Consider the following 22,284-nt stretch of genomic DNA (forward strand, 5'->3'; position numbering starts at 1 on the left):
AGAGGCTGTGGATGCCCCGTCCATCCCTGGAGGTGTTCAAGGCCAGGTTGGATGGGGCCCTGGTCTGGTATTAAATGTGGAGGTTGGTGGCCCTGCGTGTGGCAGGGGTTGGAGCTTCATGATCATTGAGGTCCCTTCCAACCCTGGCCATTCTGTGATTCTGATAGACACTGCTCAATGCAAAGGTGCTCAAGTGCCCTATTTTGCTAAGAAAGGAGAAAATTCAACTGCACATCAGTGAATTCTGAAAAGCAATACCACAAAACTCGTGTTTAGGTAGAACTCGCATACACTGATACATCTAGGCTATGTGTGCGTATAATGCATTTACACTCTTACTTGTGTTTTCACAAGTTCTGATCTGCTCTAGATTGATTTCAGCCGTAACTGTTCGTTGAGTAATGGCAGGAGATGATGGTCAACACAACAGCTATTTAGAGGGCTGCACACCTCTTTGGGCTGTGCAGAGAAAGGCACCTAACCCTGACCCCTCTGTCCATGTGGGATGGGTCCTCTCTACCAGGTGTGCTCCTTGTCCAGGAAGCTTTAATTGGCTTTACGGATCACCACAAACACCAGAGGCTTGTGGCATGTTAGATTGCACACCCTCAAGCAAAACCTTACAAGATATAAGTTGAGGCTTCTGCAGGCTGATAACCAAAGAGCTGAGCTCTGCCTCATTCCTTGCTTAGTCTACAAATGATCTCTGCCCTGGTGATGATCCAGGATGAAAATAGAAAACAGAGCTGGGCTTTGTTCTGCCTTCTGGCACTCTGGTATTTTTGGCTATGAAGTCCTCCTTACCTTGATCTGCGCTCCGCTCTGGAGATTTCTCCAGGTGAAATAGCTGAGCTCTCTCACTCCCCACCCGATTTCTGTGGCATACTGACATCGGCGGAGCAGCGGGGATGAGAAGCAGGAGGCCGGCCGCCACAAGTAGCCAGCATCACTGCTGCCTTCTATTGCTGGAGATGTTGATCCTATGTAGTGAGTGTGCTCAGGCCGTCTTGTTCTGTGATCGCGTATGGCATCCGGGCCTTGTGAAGACAGAAAATAATCATTCAGATTGTTTCTGTTTCTCACCCATTTCAGAATGGTTTATTTTCCTTTATCTTGCTTCCAGTGCGACAGCTATGTAGTTGTTCCACTTCAAAGGTCTATGCACTTGTTGTTCCTTTTGTTAGGTTCCCCTGGAGTGGGAGTCATAAATATTTGGTTTTTCCCTTGAAATATTCCTTTTTCCTGCCCTAAGAACATGACTGTTGAAAAAGGGCCACAGCTTGGAACAAAATTGGGCATCTACTTCTGGTTAAACAACTTTCTGTTATTTTCAATTGGATTTCTCTTTTAGATACGCAAAAATGATCACACATTGGAAGATACGAATTTAAAATGGCTTTAGCTTACTAAATTAAGTCATGTTAGGCCTTCTAATCCAGATAATAATCCAGAGCTTTAATTCACCATAATGGACTTGAAGTGTCATTGAGCACAAAGTCACTTTTTAAAGTTACTTTAATGAAGTGCAGTGATCTTTAAGTGATATTTTTCAGGTCATTCAGAGATGTGCCTGCAAGGAAATATAGTGTAGAATTAAGGGAGAGTCTGAATTTATAGAGCGAAATGCTGTTCCAGCTGGGAAGGTGCAAATCCAGAAGGCACAATACGAGAATAGCTAATCAAACCCGTGCTCCACGTTCTTGGCCTCCAGGTCATTTCAGTACTGGAAGAGAACTTAGAAGCAGGAGAGGGAATTACTTGTTACACCATCTGGTAGTGACAGGATGAGGGGGAATGTCTTCAAACTAAAAAGGGGGAGAATTAGGTTAGATGTTAGGAAGGAATCTTTACTCATAGAGTAAGGCCCTGGCACAGCTGCCCAGAGAAGTGGTGGGTGCCCCATCCCTGGAGACGCTCAGGGCCAGGCTGGATGGGGCCTTGGGCAGCTTGAGTTGTGGGGGGCAGCCCTGCCCACAGCAGGGGAATGGAACTGGGCTATGAGATCTCTTACAACCTGGACTATGAGGTCTCTTACAACCTAAGCCATTCTATGACTATGATTCTATGATTTCTAAATGGGACATTTGGCTGAAAGGCATCACAGCTCCCAGGCAGCCAGAGTATCTGAGTTTTATTTGACTGAAAATCAAGAAACAGGAGAGTGGATGCAAAGGCAGATCTGACCTCAGCATTTCATTGCCAGTAGCCTCCACAGCACAATTTCACAGCCCATAAAATGGATGCAATTTTGCTCTTAGCAAAGAATGCTGTGAACTTCATAAGATGCTGTTGTGAACCGTATTGACTAAATATAAACAAGTAAACCAAGTATTTAGAAAACTGCTTTTGCAACTCAGATAGCTGGAAACTTAACCCGAATGCAAGCTGTGTCTCTCAGCTGTGCAGACAGGGCACAGGAGTGTCATGGAAACTCATAAATCACCAAAATCCCTGTAGCATCAATTTACAGCCTGGGATTACTACTGATATTTTTACTGCCCAAGCTGAAGGCTGTTATATCTTGTCAGCAGATAAAAGCAGTGTCTACCTTAATGGTTATTACAACACATTTTGATTATAGCTTCAAAAAGGACTGCAAATTTAGTATGATTCAGTTATGAAGATCGCTACTGACTGAATGGACAGTCTTGTTATCATTTCCCCCACTGCCTCTATAGGGAGGACTTTGTTAGGATTTACCCCCCCAAACATCATTCAGGAAACAGATCTCACACAGGCTTTCATCTGAGGAGCAAAAACCTGTTGTACATTTGTGGGGGGGGGGGGGGGGAATAACAATAAGCCAACCCTAGAAATATCTAGAAATGGCTACAGTAGAAGACAGCTCTTCAACTAGAGTTCCCTTTACACTGGAAGCTTATCCCTGAAACTGTCACAGAAAGAGATCATTGAGCACAGTGTGGTTTGGACCTCTGGGGAAAGCCACAAGCCACATTTTTTTTGTTAAAAGGACAAACCACCCGATGTATGCTGACACAGGCTCCTACTGGAGCAGCCACTGATGGTGCTGGACGATTTGCTGGTAAAGAAATCAATTCCCTGCTGGTCTACTGATGTTTATGCTGCTGCTTTAGCTAATAAAGCTATGACTATCCAATCTGAGGGAGGATAAAAGTGTTCTCCAAACTATTGTAGGGGGCAGAAAATAAAAATAGCGTTGCAAAACGAAGGGCGAGTTTCCACACGGAGTTTCCTCCCCAAGCAGCTAGTGGAAATGAAGCAAAATGGGAATGGAAAGGAACTCCTTTTGTGAAGTGTTTATTCCAGAGTAGCTTCTATAATTATATGTTAATCCAGTTGAACTTTCAAGTGCAGATAATACTTGACTCCTATTACTAGGCAAGGGATTAATTTCCAAGCCATATGTCTTCTCAGGATCCATATTAACTGAAAATAGATCACTATGTGCAGAGACAGTTGGAGCAAAGACCACGCCAGCCCAATTAAAAGTCAGCTTAGTCTCCCAATAGAGGCTGATGATTTTGTTTTGGCTGCACTGCGTTACCAAGGAGGGGCACCTTTTAAAACCAGCTTCCAGCTATTTCAGCTTAGAAACCCATTTTAATCGTGGATAGCCCATGGACTGAACATCCTTTAGCACCATGTTTCCAGTGTTGTACCATCAGCACCCACAGCCTGCAGGGGAGGTATCACCTGAGTTTTCTCGTCTGGGTTGCCAACTGATGCACATTGTGGATCCACAGCCTCTGCATGATGGGACTGTGCTAATTTGTCATGTTTTTCACCATTAGCCAAAGGCAACTGGGAAATTTCACTGTTTGTCTCACTGGTCCATTTCATAACACAGCCCCCGGTCTCATTGCCACATCTGCAGAGACAGTGAATTTCATAGGTGCAAAGATAACAAGAAGGGAACTCATAAATCAACTTTGCTGCTAGAAAAAATATAGCCTACAACTATGTATATCCTGATTTTTCCACTGGGTTTATTACTTTTTGCACCCATAGTGTGAGCTCTCATTTGACTGTGCATTCCACTTTCTGGAGAAGAATATTCACTAGTTTCTTGTGTTATTGTTTGTCCAGACTTCGGAGGAAGCAGTCTTTGGATAATCTGTGGAAATAGAATTGTAATTTATAGAGAGTTAAGTGGTCTCAGTACACATAATCAGTGTGTGATTAATACCCTGCAAAGAATGCCTTCACGCTTGTCATACAGAAAGCAGAGTTTAGGCTTTCATTCTTCCTTGCAGAATAAGGGAAAGAGTAAACAAAGAAATCAATTAAGAACGTTCCTGTAATATGGACAAAGATGGAATATATCTGTCACTGGAAAAAAAAACCCTGGCTTGACTCCTGAGGGACTGCCTCTCTACAGTTTTGGCTTAGCAAAGGCATTTCGGCTGGCTATTCTTGATCAGATAAAGAGAGGCACTGCTGGCACCCTGCGCTCTGTGGAGACTGGAAGTCTCTGCAGTATGCTGCCTTGCTTGGTCCAGATGCACTGACTCTAGTGAAAGGCATATTTATTTGATCAAGGTTTTGGAGAAGGCTGTGGTTATGTTCCTGGAGTGATGAATGAGGGAGAGAGGGTGCTAAGAATGAGAGTCATTCTAATAACTCTGAGGCTGGTTTTCCTTTTGCTTCGTGGCTACTGCTGAAATATTAATTGTATAACATCACATTTTATTATTTTGATGTAAATAAATCATCAGGTCACTCTTAGCAGTCTCATTTCCCAGCAACCACACGTACTGGTAGGGCTTTTGTAAGAGTACGTAGAACCAAATCGTGGCTAAATGGGGAACTGCTGCTTGAATTTATAAAGTCCATTAAGGAATTGGTGTCCTCCCACTCCCTCAACAGCACGTTTCATGCTGCTGGCCAGGCTGTAACCTCCAGATGACCATACCTTGACCAGCTGAAGTTGGTGGTTAGGATTATGACTTCTGGCAGATCTAGTTAACATGTTTTGTGCAAGATTTCAGAGAGGCAAGAATTGGGAAAGTGGGTCAGAAACATCATTGTGATGTTTCTCAACAACATTGTGATGCATGTCTCTAATGTGACCAGTACAGTATAAACACATACCCAGCATCACAAGCTGTGCTCAGTATTGCTCTGGTTAGGTTTTTCAAATGAATTCCATGTGTGGATTTTCTTTTTCTGGAGCAAAGAGTTCCTGGTTCCAGTTTTGCTGGAACATTGCAATAGCTTTCCAGTATAAACAACTGCAGCTGGTGTTATCTTGGAACAGCCATTTCGTGAATTCTTACTAAAAAGCAAAAGCAGGCCCAGCATGTGTGGCTATAGCAGAACCTATTAATTTCCACAGGAGCTGAAGGTGCTTCTGGTGTGCAGGAGCAGTTAGCAGCTCAGAAAGCAGAGCCCTAAGGCCAGCAATTCTCAGCTCAGCTCGCTGTTCTGTCTTGAAATGGATAAGCCAATTCAAGGGGAGTGCTAGATATTAATTTGTGAATGAGAAAATAATAAATATTGAAAGCTTAAGTTCTGCTACAGACCGTAATTTCAAACATTGCTGCAAACGCAAATATGCCTCTCAGTTTTGTTTTATTCCCACTGTTTTCTTAAGGAGGTGGAGGCAGAGACTCAGAATCATGAACTGCTTTCCGTCTCTTGTCTGCTAAGTGCATCTCCTCTTGAGAAGCACCAAATAGCAATAAATAATTGGATGTAAGCACTTGTTAGGGACAGCACAGGGAGCAGCGTGCCTGCCTCATTATTTTTCTGGGGCCTTTTTTTCTGACCCCTTCTAGAGCAAAAGAAAACAACATCCAGGCTTGGTTAATCAGAGCCAGTGGCAAACACAGTGTGCACCTGTTTGGTGCCATAGCCCACTCTCTGAGGAGTGTCCAGAGATCAGGACCCAACGTGAGCTGCCAGCGCTGGGCCGATGCCACATGCCATTCATTTCTCCAACAGCTTCAGCTGCTCTGCCTGCCTGCCCCCGTCTGCCCATTGCTCTGCAACAACTGTTTCTTAACCGCACAGTAAATGTTTGTTTTTATCCCTGTTTATTTTTAACTTGCATCAGTTCCTTGATCTCATTTTCCGTGTGGCCTCGGGGGAGGGAAGCAGTTGTGCCAAAACAAACAGCGCGAGATGTGAGCTGAGGGCAGGAGGTCAGCAGGGCTGAGGGCAGCATGGCTCCCAGGAGGTCAGAGCCCAGAGCTGTTCTGCAGGTGCAGATGCTCCCCAGTGGAACTGCCTGTGAGCATGGCACTAGAGCCAGCAGAGCAAAGAGGTTGGAAGGGCAGCCTAAGTCTTTCCATCCGACCATGAATTGCTCTCGCTCTGTGCAGAGCGTGCAGCATCAGGCCCTTGCACTGTCGTGCTTCTTTAGTGCTTTCCTTCTTTGTGTATATGTTAAGGAAACAGAAACAATGAAGCGCTTAAACACAAGAAGTATCACCTTAATAGCACTATTAGGTGTCTTCTAAAGGTAAATATATCAGCAGAGCATACCTCGAGTAGCATTATATATGCTTTTATTGTCTTAGCTTTTGCTACTAAATTGATTCAGAGCTGCTGGCTGGAAGACAGCAGAAGTAAAAGCTAACTTTACTTTTCAGTCTCCTCATTCGAGCAGCTTTTTCAGGATTCTCTACCATACAAAGTCCTGTTAAATCAGGTTTATCTGATTTGTTTGTCTGATTTATCATCTTTGCTTCCTTGAGAAGACTGTTTCTGGGACTATATGACAATGACAACCCCCCTCTGACCTTTGGCTTGCTGGATGGGTCTGGAGACAAGACTTGAACCAATAGAAATTCTAGGATGTATGTATGGAGCTATGTGAGAGTATTACTTCTGTAAAGACTAGATCATGACAAAAGAGTAATGTATCTTGTTGAAATCAGAAGAAATTAATTCATGGACGTTATTGCAGAAATAAATTCGACTTTTATCTGTAAGGAGTTAAGGTAATTTCTTAAAAGTTAATAATTTGATCTTTAAACCACTGGCAGTAAAACAGTAATCACAGTCCTATCTGGAATATTAGAGACAGGAGACTGCTTGCTTCTTAGAGGACTTACAAGTCCTATAATGTGTATGAGTAATATGTTAATTTTGAACCAATCTGTGAACTTGTGAATTTGCAATAACGTGCTTGTTCCATTACAAGCAAGAGAACATCAGAAATAATCAGGTGCAGCTTACTTTTCATTTTACAAGATATCAGTGTCACTAATAGCAAGCTGTGCATTCGTGGTTGGTGATTATGTTGGTACGATTAAGTTACTTCTGGTGCTGTAAAAATAACCTTGGCTGTTAGTCCTGTCTCAGGATTGCCTGGCAGAGATCCACCCCAGGAGCGATGCTGCTGTCACACAATGCTGCTGCAGTGTTGTTCAATTAAGGGCAGTCAGCAAGAAGAGTCCAAAGCACTTTCCATGATGAGTTTTCTGGGGAAAGCATTTTTTCCTGAGAAACAACACTCCTGAGAGTGAATGCTCCCTATCCGCTGGGAGTAACAACAATTTTACCATTAACTTCACTATATTAGATTTAAAAAAATAGAATATCTCTTTGATAGAATACCTGAGTATGAAGTGCTGCTCTGTTTTTTCATGTAAGGATCTGTTAAAATGAGAAAATGTTCTGAGAGTGGTTGGTGTGGGTGTATGTAGCCACCTGTGCCAGTGCATTACCCTTACCAGATGAAAATCAATGGTAAGCTGGAATCAGGGCAAGTGGTTTTGACTCTGCTTTTTCAGGAAGCTTGAATACATTTTATTCTCTCCTACCCTCAGAAATGACCAGCAGGGCTATTAAATAGCATTTGTTCAGAAAAAGGTGAACAAGGAACAATCACAATATTTCATAGAGCAAAAACTAGAATTGAATTGCTAGGAACAGACTTAAAGCATCCAAGGGAAATCTTTTTCATGGTCCGTAGCTAAATCGAGTCAGCTTTTGCTGCAAAGAGGCTGTAAAGCAAAAATTGTGAGTGAGATTTCATAGCAATTTTGGAAAGGATATTAGATTATATATGTTCTTAATCTGACCCCAAACTGCAGCATGTATATTCCTGTGACTTATAACTCAATAGCAGAAGCTACTGCAGTGTGTAACTAAAGTATAGACTCGTATATTTAGTGAAGTTGAAACGTAGGTACTGTGTTTTAATGCAGTGTATGTCATCTTTGTCATTCTTTGTGGTATTTCAGCACTTAAGGAAGAAGGAGAATATTGAAGTCATTCGTACAGTTACAGTTACTGCCAGATACAAATGCAATGAAATTCATTGGTCTCTAAATTTGTATTACTCAAAAAACATTGTTAGTGTGGATTGATACGCAGACAACTGCTTTAATTGAAATGCAGACTCCAAGATAAATTCAGATTCAGTTCCTAAAGGTACTTTTTTTTTAGTCCAACCCTTTTGATTCTTGAGCCTGCTCTTTTGTACTGGTGCATTTGAAATTCAAATGGGGCTGTAGCAGGAAGACAACTTGTAAGTGCCACTAACCAGGACCAGTGGGGAATCCTGGCTTGCTGTCAGCAGGAGGTTCTCATTCAGCCCCCCACAAGTGATCCATGCTCTCTCCAATGCTGTGAGTTTTTCATCAAAATGCAGGTGCAGGGCACACTTCTTAAGTAATGGAAGAGAACTGCTGAGTGGAGCACAAAAGCTCCAAATGGAAAAAGTCTCCAGTTCACATCACTGTCTCCGACTGTGCATGTGTGCATGTCTTATGCACGATATGGTTGAAAAACACTTCTTGGTATAGGAAATATAAGCAGCAAAAGGAGGGGGGTTTCCCTCTGCGAGTCTCTAGGCATATGGCAATCCATGAGATGAAATAAAAACTGCAGTGCCAGGTAACAGACATTCTTTTTTTTTGGCACTTTCATCTCTCTTGCCCTTATTTCATCTACCTTATTCTCACTTATACCAGCATTGCCCTGTCCCTGCTGGAGCTGCATGCCCCGAGACCCCCAGCATTGCTGCCTACCTGAGAACACCACCCTGCCCTCTGCCAGTGCTTGGCTCCTGCTGGCTCTGCGAGGGAGTGGGGCCTTGCTACAGGCTGTCCGTGCCTGGGCAGCACCACAGCTCTGCTGCACCATGGCTGCTGCACTGATCACCGTGCCAGCAGCCTTTGTGCATGGGCACATTGTGATGTATTGTCCACTGGGTTCTATAGGGACCACTGCAGATGATTCCTGCATGTGTGTGCTTGGATAGTTGACCTCAAGAGAGGCTGCCTCTGTCTTTTTGGGTGCAGTAAATCTGCTGTGAACTGCTTGTTGACAAGTATAATGGTGTATCATTAAGAAACAAGTGTTGTAAAGATCCCAGTTTTTAGGGATTTCTAGGAATTGTCTGTGAAATGATGGTAACACAGCTTGTGAATCTTCAGGACGTTCCACTCGATGGAAGTGGTCTCATGAGGGCATTACTGGTCTTTCAGCACTAGAGAAAATTCTCTGATTCACTCGGTATTCTTTTTTAATTTTTATTTTTTGTGATGGCAGAAGATACAGAATAAGACTCCCAGACAAAAGCCTTGCTGGCGCGCTTGTCAGAGCTGCCTTATTTTCTGCAGATACTCCAGCTGCTGATTCCATCTGCTGTCTTCTCTTTTTCTTTCATTTGTCAGCACCTTAGGGCACTAGCCATTCCTGTATGTGTGATCCCAAAGGACTCCTGCATAGTAAAACAAACCTTCAGTGCCACAGCAATGCGTGTAATATCTAAACTACTCAGCAGAGATTTCCAGTATGTTCCCAACCATGTCTGAGCTGATAAAACTTCTAATTAATGAATAATCAAGGATAACAAAAAGTTCTTAAATATTCTAGTGGAACATACGAGGGCTGCTTTGAAAGTAACACCACTTGCTTTATTATGTTGGCCTGAGATGTCAGAGGCAGATGTTGGTGTTATAGCAGTATAGGTTGAACCTTCCCACCCATATCCTGCTCTATTTTGTTGCTGTGTGACAGATGGCAGCAGAGGAGCAGTCTGGCAAAATGGCGTCTGACATGGAATTGCTTATGGAGCAAAGGTGTATCATTGAAATCCTCCATGTAGAAAAAATGGCACCCATTGGCATTCGCTGATGCTTGCTGAACGTTTCTGGAGACCAAGCAGTGGCTGTGAGCACGGTGAGGGGTGAGTGGTGCACCCCAGAATTGGCGACAGTGACTGTGAGTCACCTCCATCGGTGCCTATTTTTATGAGCACAGCATGCAGCCTCCTGTTCATCGATGAAAAAGATGCACGACCAATGGTGGTTACTGTGTTGAAAAATAGTGTTCTGTAGCTGAGAATTTGGTCTATCAAATACTGTTCTTGTACTTTTCATAGCTGTTGTCATTTCCGTGACAATGTAAATAGGAGACCTCACTTTCAGAGCGACCTACATACATGACAGCTCTGATTTGTGTGCCAGCCTTCCCTACAGGGCAATGGAGAGTATCAGGGATCGTGGCTGGGGACGCTTGTCTGTGCATGATTATGGTGAATTCTGATGTTCTGAGTAAGCTGGTGGACACTGATCTCTGAATCACCACGGGTTTTCTTGCCCAACCACATTTTGCTCCTGGCTCCTCCTCCTGATCCTCCAGCTGCTCCTCCCAGTCTGGTTTGGCTGCTCTCTCATTTTTGCAGCCTGCTCCCTTTCCTCACACCTCTTTCTCCTCCCTGCATCTGCCCTGCAGCTGGATGGCTTCATGTTCTGTCATGCAAGGGTGGGAGCACAACAAAACCTCCACCCAGTGAGTCCACGGCTTTGCTGTGTGCAGCCTCCTGCCAGCATCTGTGCTGATGGGTCCCAGGACTGTGATTTCATCCTGCATCCAGCTTTACAGGATTAGAATCATTATAGTTGAAAAGACCACCAAGATCATCTAGTCTAACCATCAACCTATCACCACCCTAGCAATAAACCATATCCCTCAGTGTGACCTCTGCTCTTTTCTTAAAAACCTCTGTGGATTCTTTTAGTCGTTTATGATGTCACTGGATGAAGAGGTGTTGGACCTCCTCATGAGATGCTGCACGTTGGTAGGTGTGCTGGTATTGCTTACAGAAAAAGAGAGCTTTTATTTTTCTTACGTGCCTTAATGATGAACTTCTCTTGCAGTCAATGATGTTTGTATTTAGGAGACTAAAATCCTCTCTTCTAACTGACATATTTTGCATATAAAAACTGATAAGTGATGGAAAGATGGAATACAGAAAAACTCAAGTACTTCATGTTTGGTGGACTATACCATGTGATTTCAAAATTTCTAGAAGTGAAAAGAATGCAAATTCTATTATAAAGACTGCACAAGGGCACTCAGTTTTGGAGCAGCAGCATTGGAAGTGTCAGGACTGCCTTGGGCCACGCAGTCTCCCCGGAGGATGTGCTGCTGAGGTGGAGACAGGCCTGAGGGCAATACAGACAATGAATATGTTAATTAGTTATTAGGAGAAGGCGGAGCTTTGTTTAAAAAAAGACCCTGGAGATCTCAGGGAAGTCATTGTCCTAGTGGGCTCTGCTCTTCTATGAAGAATGCTCTGGTGAGCCGTGGCCAAGCTGGCTGCTCTCCATGGGCTCTCCCAGCAAGCTGTAGGAGGAGGCAGGAGGACTGACAGAAGCCTGGTGCAGACAAACTGCAAGCACATTAATTATTGATTGTGTTAGTTGATGAGTTGTGCTGAATTGATCTGGTACAAGATAATGTGAATTAAAAGCTGCTTAAATATTTAATTCAGGGCTTTTTGGCTACGGCAGGCATTTGAATGAAAGATAACGTGCGATTCATGACTGGAATCGGCTTCTCAATAAAGACAAGCTATTAGAATGAGAGGTACTATCTAAATGTAAATTATGATTTATTAGAGGGGAAATCTCTTGTGTGTAAAATTTTAATGAAAGATTAGAAAGCTTTCTAGATTGAATTATCTAAATATATGATAGCCATTTTCAAGTTATTCGTTCAATCGTGGCAACACTAACACCGAAGGCTGGTATGCCTCCCTGGTTGGCTTAGGTGCTGCAGCTCCCAGGAAATTTCTGCCTGGTTTCTCCCAGCCTCTCCACAGAGACGTCCTCAATGCAAAGCAGACCCGATCCTGATGCAAAAATGTTTTCTATTTCAGCTTTTAGGGCATACAGGCTTCAATGAGAGTAGCAGGCTGCTGCCTGCTGCAGTTTCTGCCTCCCCTTCTATCTTGCTTCATTCCTCCATGTACCGGAGAAGGCTTTGGCAGCTGGGGGTGTTAGCCTCATTTTTCTCACCCTTCAGAAAAGCTGTCCTCTGTTCAACGTGCGCATTCCTTCCTCCAGAGCCATTTTCCTCCGTGGGCTCTCTGGGCTGGCCAGCGGCCAAACAGTAGGGTGAGCTGCATGAGAAGGCCTTGATCACTGGCTGTCTTACAATTTTTCACTTGTATTCAAGATGCAGATGGATGTCATTAGAAAGGTTTTTACTTTGAATGTGCACAGCTTGTCCACATGCCTGAGCTTAGAGCTCAGTACTTGTCTAGTACTTATATATGTGCTTTTCATCCTCAAAAGGGCTCTGCAAGCTCGAGTCCTCAGAACAGTTCTGTGGGTGAGGTGTGCATTTTGTAATGAGCTTCATTAACAAGGAGGAACGCAGGTCAGTGTTTCTTTCAAAGATACGTTGTGCAGTGAGCGTTATAAAGGAAGAAAATCCTTACACTTCCCTGATGGTGTTCTCTGATGTTCTGTCTGAAAATCACATGGTTTCACCATGGAAGCATGTCTCTCCATATGGAAGATGTGATTAGTGGCATCAAAAATTAAGATGTGTCTCAGGTTACAGTAGTACTAGGTAAATATATAGCATTTCTAAAAGTTGTGAGGCCAGGTTTCCTACTGTACTCAGCTTCAATTAACGCAGAAGAGCAGGAGCCAAAGGGCATCGTCAAAGAGACCCACGTCTGATGGAAGATCAGGAGCTTCTTCACATCATACTTCTAAACAGAGGGAAATGATGTTATGAAGAGGGATAAAAATTGCTCGTCTTCACAGTTGAAAGGACAAGGCAGGATTAATTTTTTTTTTCCATTTGAACTGTAGGATTAAAATTCAAGTAGCTACAGTAACAGCAACAGCCCCAGTGTGAACTCAGCTCTATCAAAAGTTTTTGTAATGTTGCATCTCATCTAAGCGAGGGGGCTGGAATAATCTATAGCTATGGCAGGCATTTTTGAAATTTAGCTTTCTGTCTGAGTTGTTACTGGCATGACTACTTTGGCATGCTTTACCTTGCACAGGCGAGCCAGTAAATGCTTCAAGTGTCATCCAGCAGGAAAAATCTGGCTAGGGATGAGATCATATTGTGAGATATGGTTCCTAAACTAGATCAGTGAGCTGTGGAAGAGGGTTTAATAACCAGCATTAGGGGTTTTTGCACCCTCTGTGTGCCTCAGAGCATGCATAGGTATCTGGAGGACATAGGTTTAGAAATCAGTAGCTACCTTATCCCAATAAGGAATTCTTAATAAGAGATGGAGTGGCACTTGTTCTGAATAAACAAGCAGGAGACTGTAAGAAAAAGGATCTGCTTTATAGACCTGCACCTCCTTCATGCTTTCTGGGTAAATAGACCGAGAATAGCCTGTCTACTTGAAGTCATAAGAAGGATGAGTTAAAGATAGATAAGTTAAAGCAAGCATTTATTTTAATATTGCTCCAGTTTCCCTCTTTTAAAAACGTAATTATGTCCAGTCACAACAGGACTCTGCATCTTCTCAGAAAGATGTTGAGAACTAGTTAATGAGCAAGCTTGAGTGGCAGAGATGCTCACCTTCACCTGCTGCATACAGCAGGGTGGAGAAGTGGAACGGAGTAAACTAATCATGTTTTTTTAACCCCAAAAGGTTCTTTTTTAAGAGAATTCTGTGTTCAGGTATTATCTTCCTCTTGCTGCTCTGGGGAGGGTATCTGGCCCCAGAAATTACTCTGGAGAAATAGGAAATGCAACTTATTTTCTGGTTTTCTAAACATTATGCAGTTTCAGATGAATTCATGGGAATGATGGGCAGAAAAAGTCTTAGAGAATTGCTGTGTGATGAATTACAAGTTATCGCTTTTTTATGGATTCCACGTCCACAGCCTTTAATGTTGGCTACCCTACTCTGCTTAATGATTTTTAAGTGAGTACATCTGGGCCAATTTAGCATTTTCATTTGCCCTTAAATGTTGCAAATGCCTGCTAGAGTTGGAAGACTGTGATTTAAGCTCAAACATCTGGGGAACAGAAATGCTCTACCAGGCCTATTCAGTCCTATGTTGTTTTGATGACAAAATGCACGTATGCTCATTGCAAAACCGTTTGAGTTTTAAATTGGTGCCTTAAAGCTATGCAGTGCTCTGGATGCACCCAGCAGTTCTATTCCTCTTTAAATCTCATCATAACCAAGAGTTACAAGCACTGCGGTGTGAGTTCACTTTACCTGTGGACCACTGCCCTTTATTATTTCCCACAAGACTGTCTTTGGAAGCATCAGCATTAGCTCCCACTAAATGAAATGCAGCTCGACTCCTGCCTACATCGGTCTTTCAGGATCTAACCACAGTAGAGAAATACTTTCCCTTGCTTCAGCGTTGCCCTCCGAGTTAAAATTAGCTGAGTATCTGCATCGTTCCTGCTGGTATCAAAAAAATGTGTAATGCTACTGCTTGAAGGGCCCCTCTTTGCATTTTGGAGACGTGCTGATGTGTGTTTTAACCTATTGTATTTGCATTGCCCAGGAGTATCAGCCTGCTGTCTGGCTCACGTTCACGTGTGTGGAGAGTGGGATCCTTACTAAAATTGTGTCAGTGAGGAGCAGAGGTTAAGAGTGATAAGTAGTTCAAAGAAAGTCTATTTGCATGCAACAAAATATCTGTGTGAATACTTAACTTCAGGAGGGCTGGTGCTATTTCTGAAGCGCAAAGGACCAAGGCAAATAAATGGAAGATGAAATTTTCTCTTGTACTTCATTTCTTTTCCTCCACGGTAAGAAGATTCTGCTTTATCCTGAATGCAAGAGTAATGCTAAGGCTTCAGGCAAAACTATAAGCTACTTGCATCCATGGAATGAAGTTGCAGAGCTAGCTTCAACCTGGGGACTTATCATTTCATGAGCTGTTGCGTTGCTAACGAGACACAGACGTTGCCGTTGGACAAACAAGGGCAAGATTGTTTCTCTGTTTGTTCTGCAGCCCTTCTCAGCCGCACTGCTGAGCATGACTTAGAGAGAACTCTCTTTCTGGGAGGTTCAAACAGTTCAGTATTTTTCGCTGGAGGTGAAAGGGGGCATAGCCACCCTCTGTTGCAACATTATGGAAGTTCCCAGCAACCCCAACATGAACCAGAGCCAAGGAGCAGATCCTGAGCTGTTTTAAACAGGCAGGAACCAGCTGATCTCCTTGAAATACATGGGTTTTCATTAGCTGAGGACCTGGAGAAAGGGTCCACCTGTGCCCTACCTCACACGGATGGGATTGAAAACACACTGGATTCCAGCCTCCACCCTGCAGCATTTTAAGAGGAGGACACTCCTGAGGTATGTCAAGACTTTCTTGTCCAAAGGACTAAATACACTGTGCTCTCTCCATTCCAGCTAGCTGGAGCCGAAGGAAGAGAAACACAAATTCAACATGGGTAAATACACCAGGGTGTATTTACTGTGGCTATGTACAGTGTTTTTGTCATGCTGGTAAGATGCCAAAAAGTCAGCAGTATTTTAAGTTGCGTGAAAAAGGGAAAAAAGTCCCAGAAAATAACTTCCCCATGACAAAATCTTTAAGGGTTCATATGTCTTTCAAGATGCGCATCTTCCAAAGCGTCCTTTTGGCTCCCCACAAAAAAGTAACCCTCATCTCTACTACTTCTTTTGTACGATCGCTTCCCACACTTCAGTTTCTATTCTGACTTACAAAACACATTCACAAGATGTATTTCCTTGGGTGCAGATCTCCTGTTGGCAGCTTCCCCTGCATGCAGCAAAAATGTGAGAGGCGTTTATTTATTTATTTTATTATTATTTTCTAATAACTTTTGTTCTGGAAATCAGAAGTGAAGCGAGCGGCAGGTTAGCATGTTTTTGCAATAGCGGTATAATCATCTTGCTGCTGAGCATTTGAAGAGTATTATCTGCTTAACAAATGGAGAAGATGGTGAAATGTAAACAAAATAATAGAAGGAAAGTAATTATTTATTTCAAGTGTGTCTTAGAAACAGACCCTGGCAGTACAAGTAGCTCATTGTACGAACTTCTGCCCCATGGTTAGTAACAAGTTACCTTTGCAGTACTGCTTATTTTTGTCAGCCCCTTCATGTCTTTGTTTCCATGTTAATCATGGATTTCCTTCTTCAGATGGATGTAATACTCAAGTTTGTCACTGTATTTGTTCAGAGAAGGCTGGGAGTGGAAACAGGAATCTCCACAAGTTTTCTGCAAAAGAGACTCGTAGAAAGTCTTAATTTTCACCACTGACATCCGATAAACATATTATTTAGAAAACTAATTTGATCATAACAACACTTTGAACCCTTTTCCATCATTGAATATGAATGTTCTCAGTTAATGGTTGCAGCACGGCACTCCGCATGCATGAGGGTAGGTATATTGTCATTATACATCATTATACTGTCAGGGCTGATGAGGGCAATTCCAGGCAATACGTAAGTTTAGATTGCTTTGATAGCTCACCTCAGTGTTGATCTATCTCAAATAAGTTTTTTGGAGTAAGGAAAAATTAAATTTTAGTTCTGTTTTATTCCAAGTACTAAATGGTTTCCTCTGGAAGCAAAATAAAACAAAAAAGGAGTATAAATTGATCAAGTGTGACGTCACTGATTGTAAGTAACAAACATATTAACTTTTTTAGCTTTGACAGATCTTGAAGTTGATTCTCCCCGCTTAAATTGGTACCTAGTACTTGTCACATTGTGATATAGGTGTGAATATGCTTTGCCAAGATATGTATGCACAACTTAGAAACACTCAAGCTCACACCCACACATCTCCATATGCTTTGCACAGATCTAAAGGATGACTGAAGGAAGAAGCAGGCAGAACCACACAAACACACAACTTGTCCAACAGTTATTAATTTTGAAGCAATGGAATAATTTATAAAGGTCATTAGAAAGCAGTGGAATTGGAAGTGCTCTTAAATGCACCCATAATTGGGCGCTGTTAGTATCATAGTGGGGAATGTTCCTGATGCAGCGTGCTGTGCTGCAGTAGGGGAGAGCGTGTCTGATTCCTATAGAACATGATGACAAGAGTAAAGAGGTGAAACATGAGGGGAATGCAGCATTTGGGGGTTGGTTCCAAGAAGCAGTTCCAACACAAGCTCATTGAGCAGTGCAGTAAACAGCGCTTGGTGGCTGTCTGAGGAAAGGCAATATCTGGAATAACTACTCAATAATTCACAACAGAAAAATGCTACCAGCCGTAAACTTAATTTAAAAAAAATTAATAGCCTGCATTAATGCCAAAAATTATGAATATACATATGTATAAAGAGTTTGTATAGACCAAAAGCCAAGCACGTCAATCATACTTAATCAAACTGATTATCTTAAAAAGGATTTATGATAGTGAAAATTAAACAATCAGTGTAGAACCCTAATACTGAAAAAACCCCACGTTTGCAGTGAAAGGCCTTAAGAACAGAGTTAACAACAAATTTTTCACTGATAAATAATTCACATCTTTGTGCGGGAATAAAATTCCTACTTCTTTTGTGTTTCATTTTCCTTGCAGAGATTTAGATGTTTTATTAATCATTATGCATGATCCATTAGTGCAACAGATTTAATTTTGTCAACTTTCTGTGTTTTATGAAAAGCAGTATCGTTGGATATTAAGGAGTATCTGGCTATCTATTGTTCATACTTGAGCTAAATTCTTCCAAAGACTTGGCCAGCTTTGAATAAATAGTAATCCTGTCTAGATTGGCTTCCAAACAGTTTCCCCTTTTCATACTTCAGCACAATCATGTAATGTTTACGTTTTAGGAGCTTGAAAAGATTATCTTAAACAACTCAATTACTGTTATTTAAGAAAGATTTATGTATGCATTTTCTTCCAGGAAATATATTGGTTTAAAAACAGAAGACTGAAATGTAAGTTTGAACTTGAATTTGTCCAGTGATGAACACGTGAGTAAGAATGAAGTATTTTGTCCTTACTTTGGATGCTACTTAAATATAATATTTGCAAAGCAGATGATGTTGAATGTATAATTCGCAGAACTGTGGTGTAACAGATTTCACCAGATGAAATTACTCCTAATCTTTTACAGTGAGGGAGGTGAGGCACTGGAACAGGTTGCTCGGTGACGTGGTTGGTGCCCCATCCATGGAGACTCTCAAAGCCAGGCTGCATCAGGCCCTGGGCATCCTGATCTAGCTGTGGTGCCCCTGTTCATTGCAGGGCTGTTGGACTAGATGCCCTCAGGTGTCCCTTTGAACTCTAAGGTTACTATGACTCCATGGTTGTAATCCTGCCTGCAGCAGATCGTGGATGACTAATTGACTGCAGTTTTAACCTGCATCAATCAGTATATGTCATCTATCCCAAAGAGACCTGGTTTCAGTCTGTTACTTTTCTTAGCATGCAGCGGGTGCAATTCAAAAAATCAAGATTTGCACCTCTCTCTTCTAATGGGCAAACTGTTCTCAAGCCTACCAGCAAGGAAGAACTGATTTATGACTATTATTAATAGCATTAATATGAAACAACCTGATAATGACAAAAGATGCTACTTAATTGTCAGAATATCTTACACAAGTGGAATTGCTACAACTGTTTCTCTTTTTACAGGATGAGAAGGCGAAGGGAAATCCTGAAGACCACTCTTCAAGTGGAGGAAGCAGGACAGAAGACTCATAAGCATGTCCTAACAGCACTTCCATGACTGAGAGATGATGGACACACCTGCAATGTGATCACAAGGGTGCATGAAGCTTGCGTGAGCCTATCTGAGCTTACTTCAGAAATTCAGGCTTGACCTCTGAGAGTTCATGCTAATATGTCTGGTGTTCATTCAGTATCCGGCATAATGGTCCGTGATCCATCGCTGTGCTCCCAAGGTGTTCCTGCAAGACAGATTTCAGCCACCTTTCCCTTTGTTTAGGTTCCTTTACCTGTGAATCTGAATGCTGTGTGGACTGTGAATTCCTCTCAGGAGACACTGTAAGTATTTGGACTGCTAATCTGTGCAGGTCCCTGAGCTACCTCTGCTAGGATTAAGCTCACTAGTTAAAGCTGCTTTAGATGGGTGCAGCTACAGAAAAGATGAATGATAAATATTCCCAAATGTAACCAAACAAACTGGCAAACTCAGAATAAATATATGAAATACATCATAGTAGTAGCAAACTGTCCTTGTTAGTCTCAAGAGGGATAGATTTTGTTTAGAGCCGCAGACCAGGCTGTGTTGTACAGCATTTTGGATTTTATGCTGCCTTACAAGTGCAGAAGGACAATAAAGCAATGGTAAATGTTCAAAAATTACTTTAGCATGGACTGTGTTAACTCCCTGATATCTTTCTATCCTACACCACAGGCATACAGGGTAGCGGCTATATACTGTGCTCGTGCACTGGTGATGTCTGGATGAAAATGAGACATGTAGCTATGGGATGTTGTAAAAAAACAAAACAAAAAAAAACAACATCAGCCATTCTTTTCATGTTGTGAAAGATGATACAAAATGGAGTTGGCAATGGTAGTAATCCCATCTATGTATAAACCTCTAAAGAACAGGAACAGCATTCTAGGAAATGTTGTCATCCCAAAAATCCAAGCACAGAAGATAAACCTGTTCAAAGGAGCCTGGTCTTCCCCTGGTAGTAGAGATCAGCCATCCTTGACTTAAAATCCAATAAAATTGGATTCTACTCAGTCCAATAGGAACAGCTCTCGTTCTCAGTGTCAGGCATGGAGTGGTCCATCAGATGGACACCTTTGCATTCCATCTACACAAATGGTTATGAAAGGAACTTCTTAGGACTGTAGAGAAGCTGCCAGGTGTAAGATGGGAAGGAAACGGGAAGTTCTGCATACCAGAACTCATCCGTGTGAATTTGCTATAGCTGCCACACAGTCTTCAGATGATAAAAGAAAATTTAAGAAAATAAGACAATTTACCCAGAGAAAGAAGATGAAAGGATATCCATGGGTTTGTATCCTCACTGATGGTACATATCTTACTGAAATTATATGGTGTGTATACATTTATATATTTACATATATATGCTGTATGTATATTTAACTAAAAAAGAAATGCAAAAGGAATGGCAATCCTGATACACGTGTGTACTGCAAAACACTGATCTACTGTTTAAGACAGAAAATGGGAAAGAATGAACGTGAAGGCTGCAAAAACATATGTGACATTGTAAATTGTACCTCACCAATGTTTGCATGACAAGCAGGGCTTAGCCTAAATGATTATTTGGTATTTTTTCCTATTCAGATGCAAGAGCTACTACAATATTGGCAAAAAACCAAACATCATGCAGGGCAGACTCGTATCCACCATAGAGAACACAAAAAATGAGAAGCATTTACATAATACTGTGTTGCTTACAGAAAGCTAAAGAAAGTAAGCAGGTACAACATGTTCTTAAATGCTTCTGAAAAAGTGTTGAATGTATCTGAATGTAATTTTCTAGCTTTCATTCCTTGTCATGTCTAACAAGTCTGTGGCATGTGATGGGCCTCTGACATACACTGATAGCCATCAAGGTTTGTTACGCGAATCAGAGCAGAATCAGAGCACCCAAAATCGCGTCAGCTGAGGCTGAGTATCATTGTGAATCACAGGTACTCTACTAGCAGATAGCACAACAGAAATTAATCGCAGTGAAACACTTCACTTTATGCTGTTAAAGGTAATAGGTCTGGAATTAAAACTAATTGCATATTAAAATGGAGTGGGTAGCTATGTTTTGATTTAGAGATAGGAACACGTCAGGCAAGCTCGTCTGTAACAGGAGATATTCAGTGCCCTGAAGTGATGAAGGAGAAGAGCCCAGGAGAGCATTCCTTGCATTCCTGTGGCACTCAGCATATACATATGCCCCACAAAAAAAGGAAATCTTAGCGCTCTGGGTTGGTAAGGTGAGCTCCAGAAAAGCTGGCACTTTCATGTAGCTGCAGGCTTGGCTAATTTGAAGAAATGATACTCTCTGATGATGAATATGAGGAATATTTAAAACTGCTATTTATTTATTTTTGTTTTTCAGGGCAAAGGGCATTATATTTTCAGTCTGTTAGTTAAAAAGTGAATTAAGAACTACTAGTTAGCAACCACTAGCAAAATATGGCTGGGATGTGGAGCTCTATTTAAGTCCTGTGGTCTGCCCAGAATGATCAGTATTAGGTGCAACAGTATTTTGCTGACGTGTGTGAGTAGGATTAGCACAAAGAGTTATCTTTGTCGATGAACTACATTTCAAGAGGTTTAAAAGAATACTGTTTGAAGACATGGCCAGTAGGAGGGTCATCTGTGTCTAAATGTGTAAGATTTTGTCTCCTGAGACACGTAAGGAAAAAAAAAAACATTCTTCATATTGATGTCCATAATTTTCACAAATACGGAAATAAAAATAAACATTACAAGACATTTCTTCTGATCAAATGTAAATCTACGTCAGTGAGTGAAAATCAATCCAATCAGATTTCCTAATGCCAGTATTATTTACATTGGGTGATAGGTATCAGTGAAAGGTAGACACTGCTTATGAAAGCAAACACAGCAATAGTTTTACACTGCCAGTAATGACACCTTAATAGCAGTTCCACGCTTAGTGTGGCGGGGCTGTTTTCGTGACGTGTTCATGTCAAGTAACAAACAGTACTGGCCAAGAGACGAGATCACTGCCCTTTATTGACCATGCTTAGGTGAGAGGAAAGGGCCGCTTGGCAGCCCCAAAAGGTGCTGGTTTGGTGCCACAGTGCTCTCTTCCTTGGTTTCCTTCTTGTCTGTGTGGGGACAGCTGGTGTGTTAATAGGGGTCAGTGGGGGACAACCACTTCCCTGTCCCTGCTGGCCACCCCTCTTGCTCCATCAAAAGAAGGGTGGACAGCAGGGACAGGGAGGTGATTGTCCCCCTCTACTCTACTCTTGTGAGGCCCCATCTGCAGCACTGCATCCAGGTCTGGAGCCCCCAGTACAAGAAAGACAGGGAGCTGTTGGAGAGGGTACAGAAGAGGGCATTAAGATGATCAGGGGACTGGAGCACCTCCCCTACGAAGACAGGCTGAGGGAGCTGGGCTTGTTCAGCCTGGAGAAAAGAAGGCTGC

At 42.2% G+C, this 22,284-nt stretch overlaps 1 protein-coding gene and 1 long non-coding RNA gene across 2 annotated transcripts in view; one reads left to right on the plus strand and one right to left on the minus strand.

The window, feature by feature from the left end:
• The window catches only part of C4H4orf45 (chromosome 4 C4orf45 homolog), a 31,587-nt gene extending 22,420 nt beyond the window's left edge, over nt 1–9,167 (minus strand). Inside the window, 2 exon segments of the mRNA XM_048941400.1 lie at nt 805–1,037; nt 8,964–9,167. Coding sequence (XP_048797357.1) covers nt 805–1,037; nt 8,964–9,126 — 396 coding nt within the window. The 5' untranslated portion in view covers nt 9,127–9,167.
• LOC125691727 (uncharacterized) lies at nt 9,168–21,506 on the plus strand. Its single transcript, XR_007376228.1, has 3 exons — nt 9,168–15,523; nt 18,063–18,132; nt 18,797–21,506. It is a non-coding gene; the product is annotated as an uncharacterized LOC125691727 (long non-coding RNA).
• Nucleotides 21,507–22,284: the final 778 nt, after the last annotated feature.

Source organism: Lagopus muta, chromosome 4 (assembly GCF_023343835.1).
Source record: "Lagopus muta isolate bLagMut1 chromosome 4, bLagMut1 primary, whole genome shotgun sequence".
NCBI classification, from domain to species: domain Eukaryota; kingdom Metazoa; phylum Chordata; class Aves; order Galliformes; family Phasianidae; genus Lagopus; species Lagopus muta.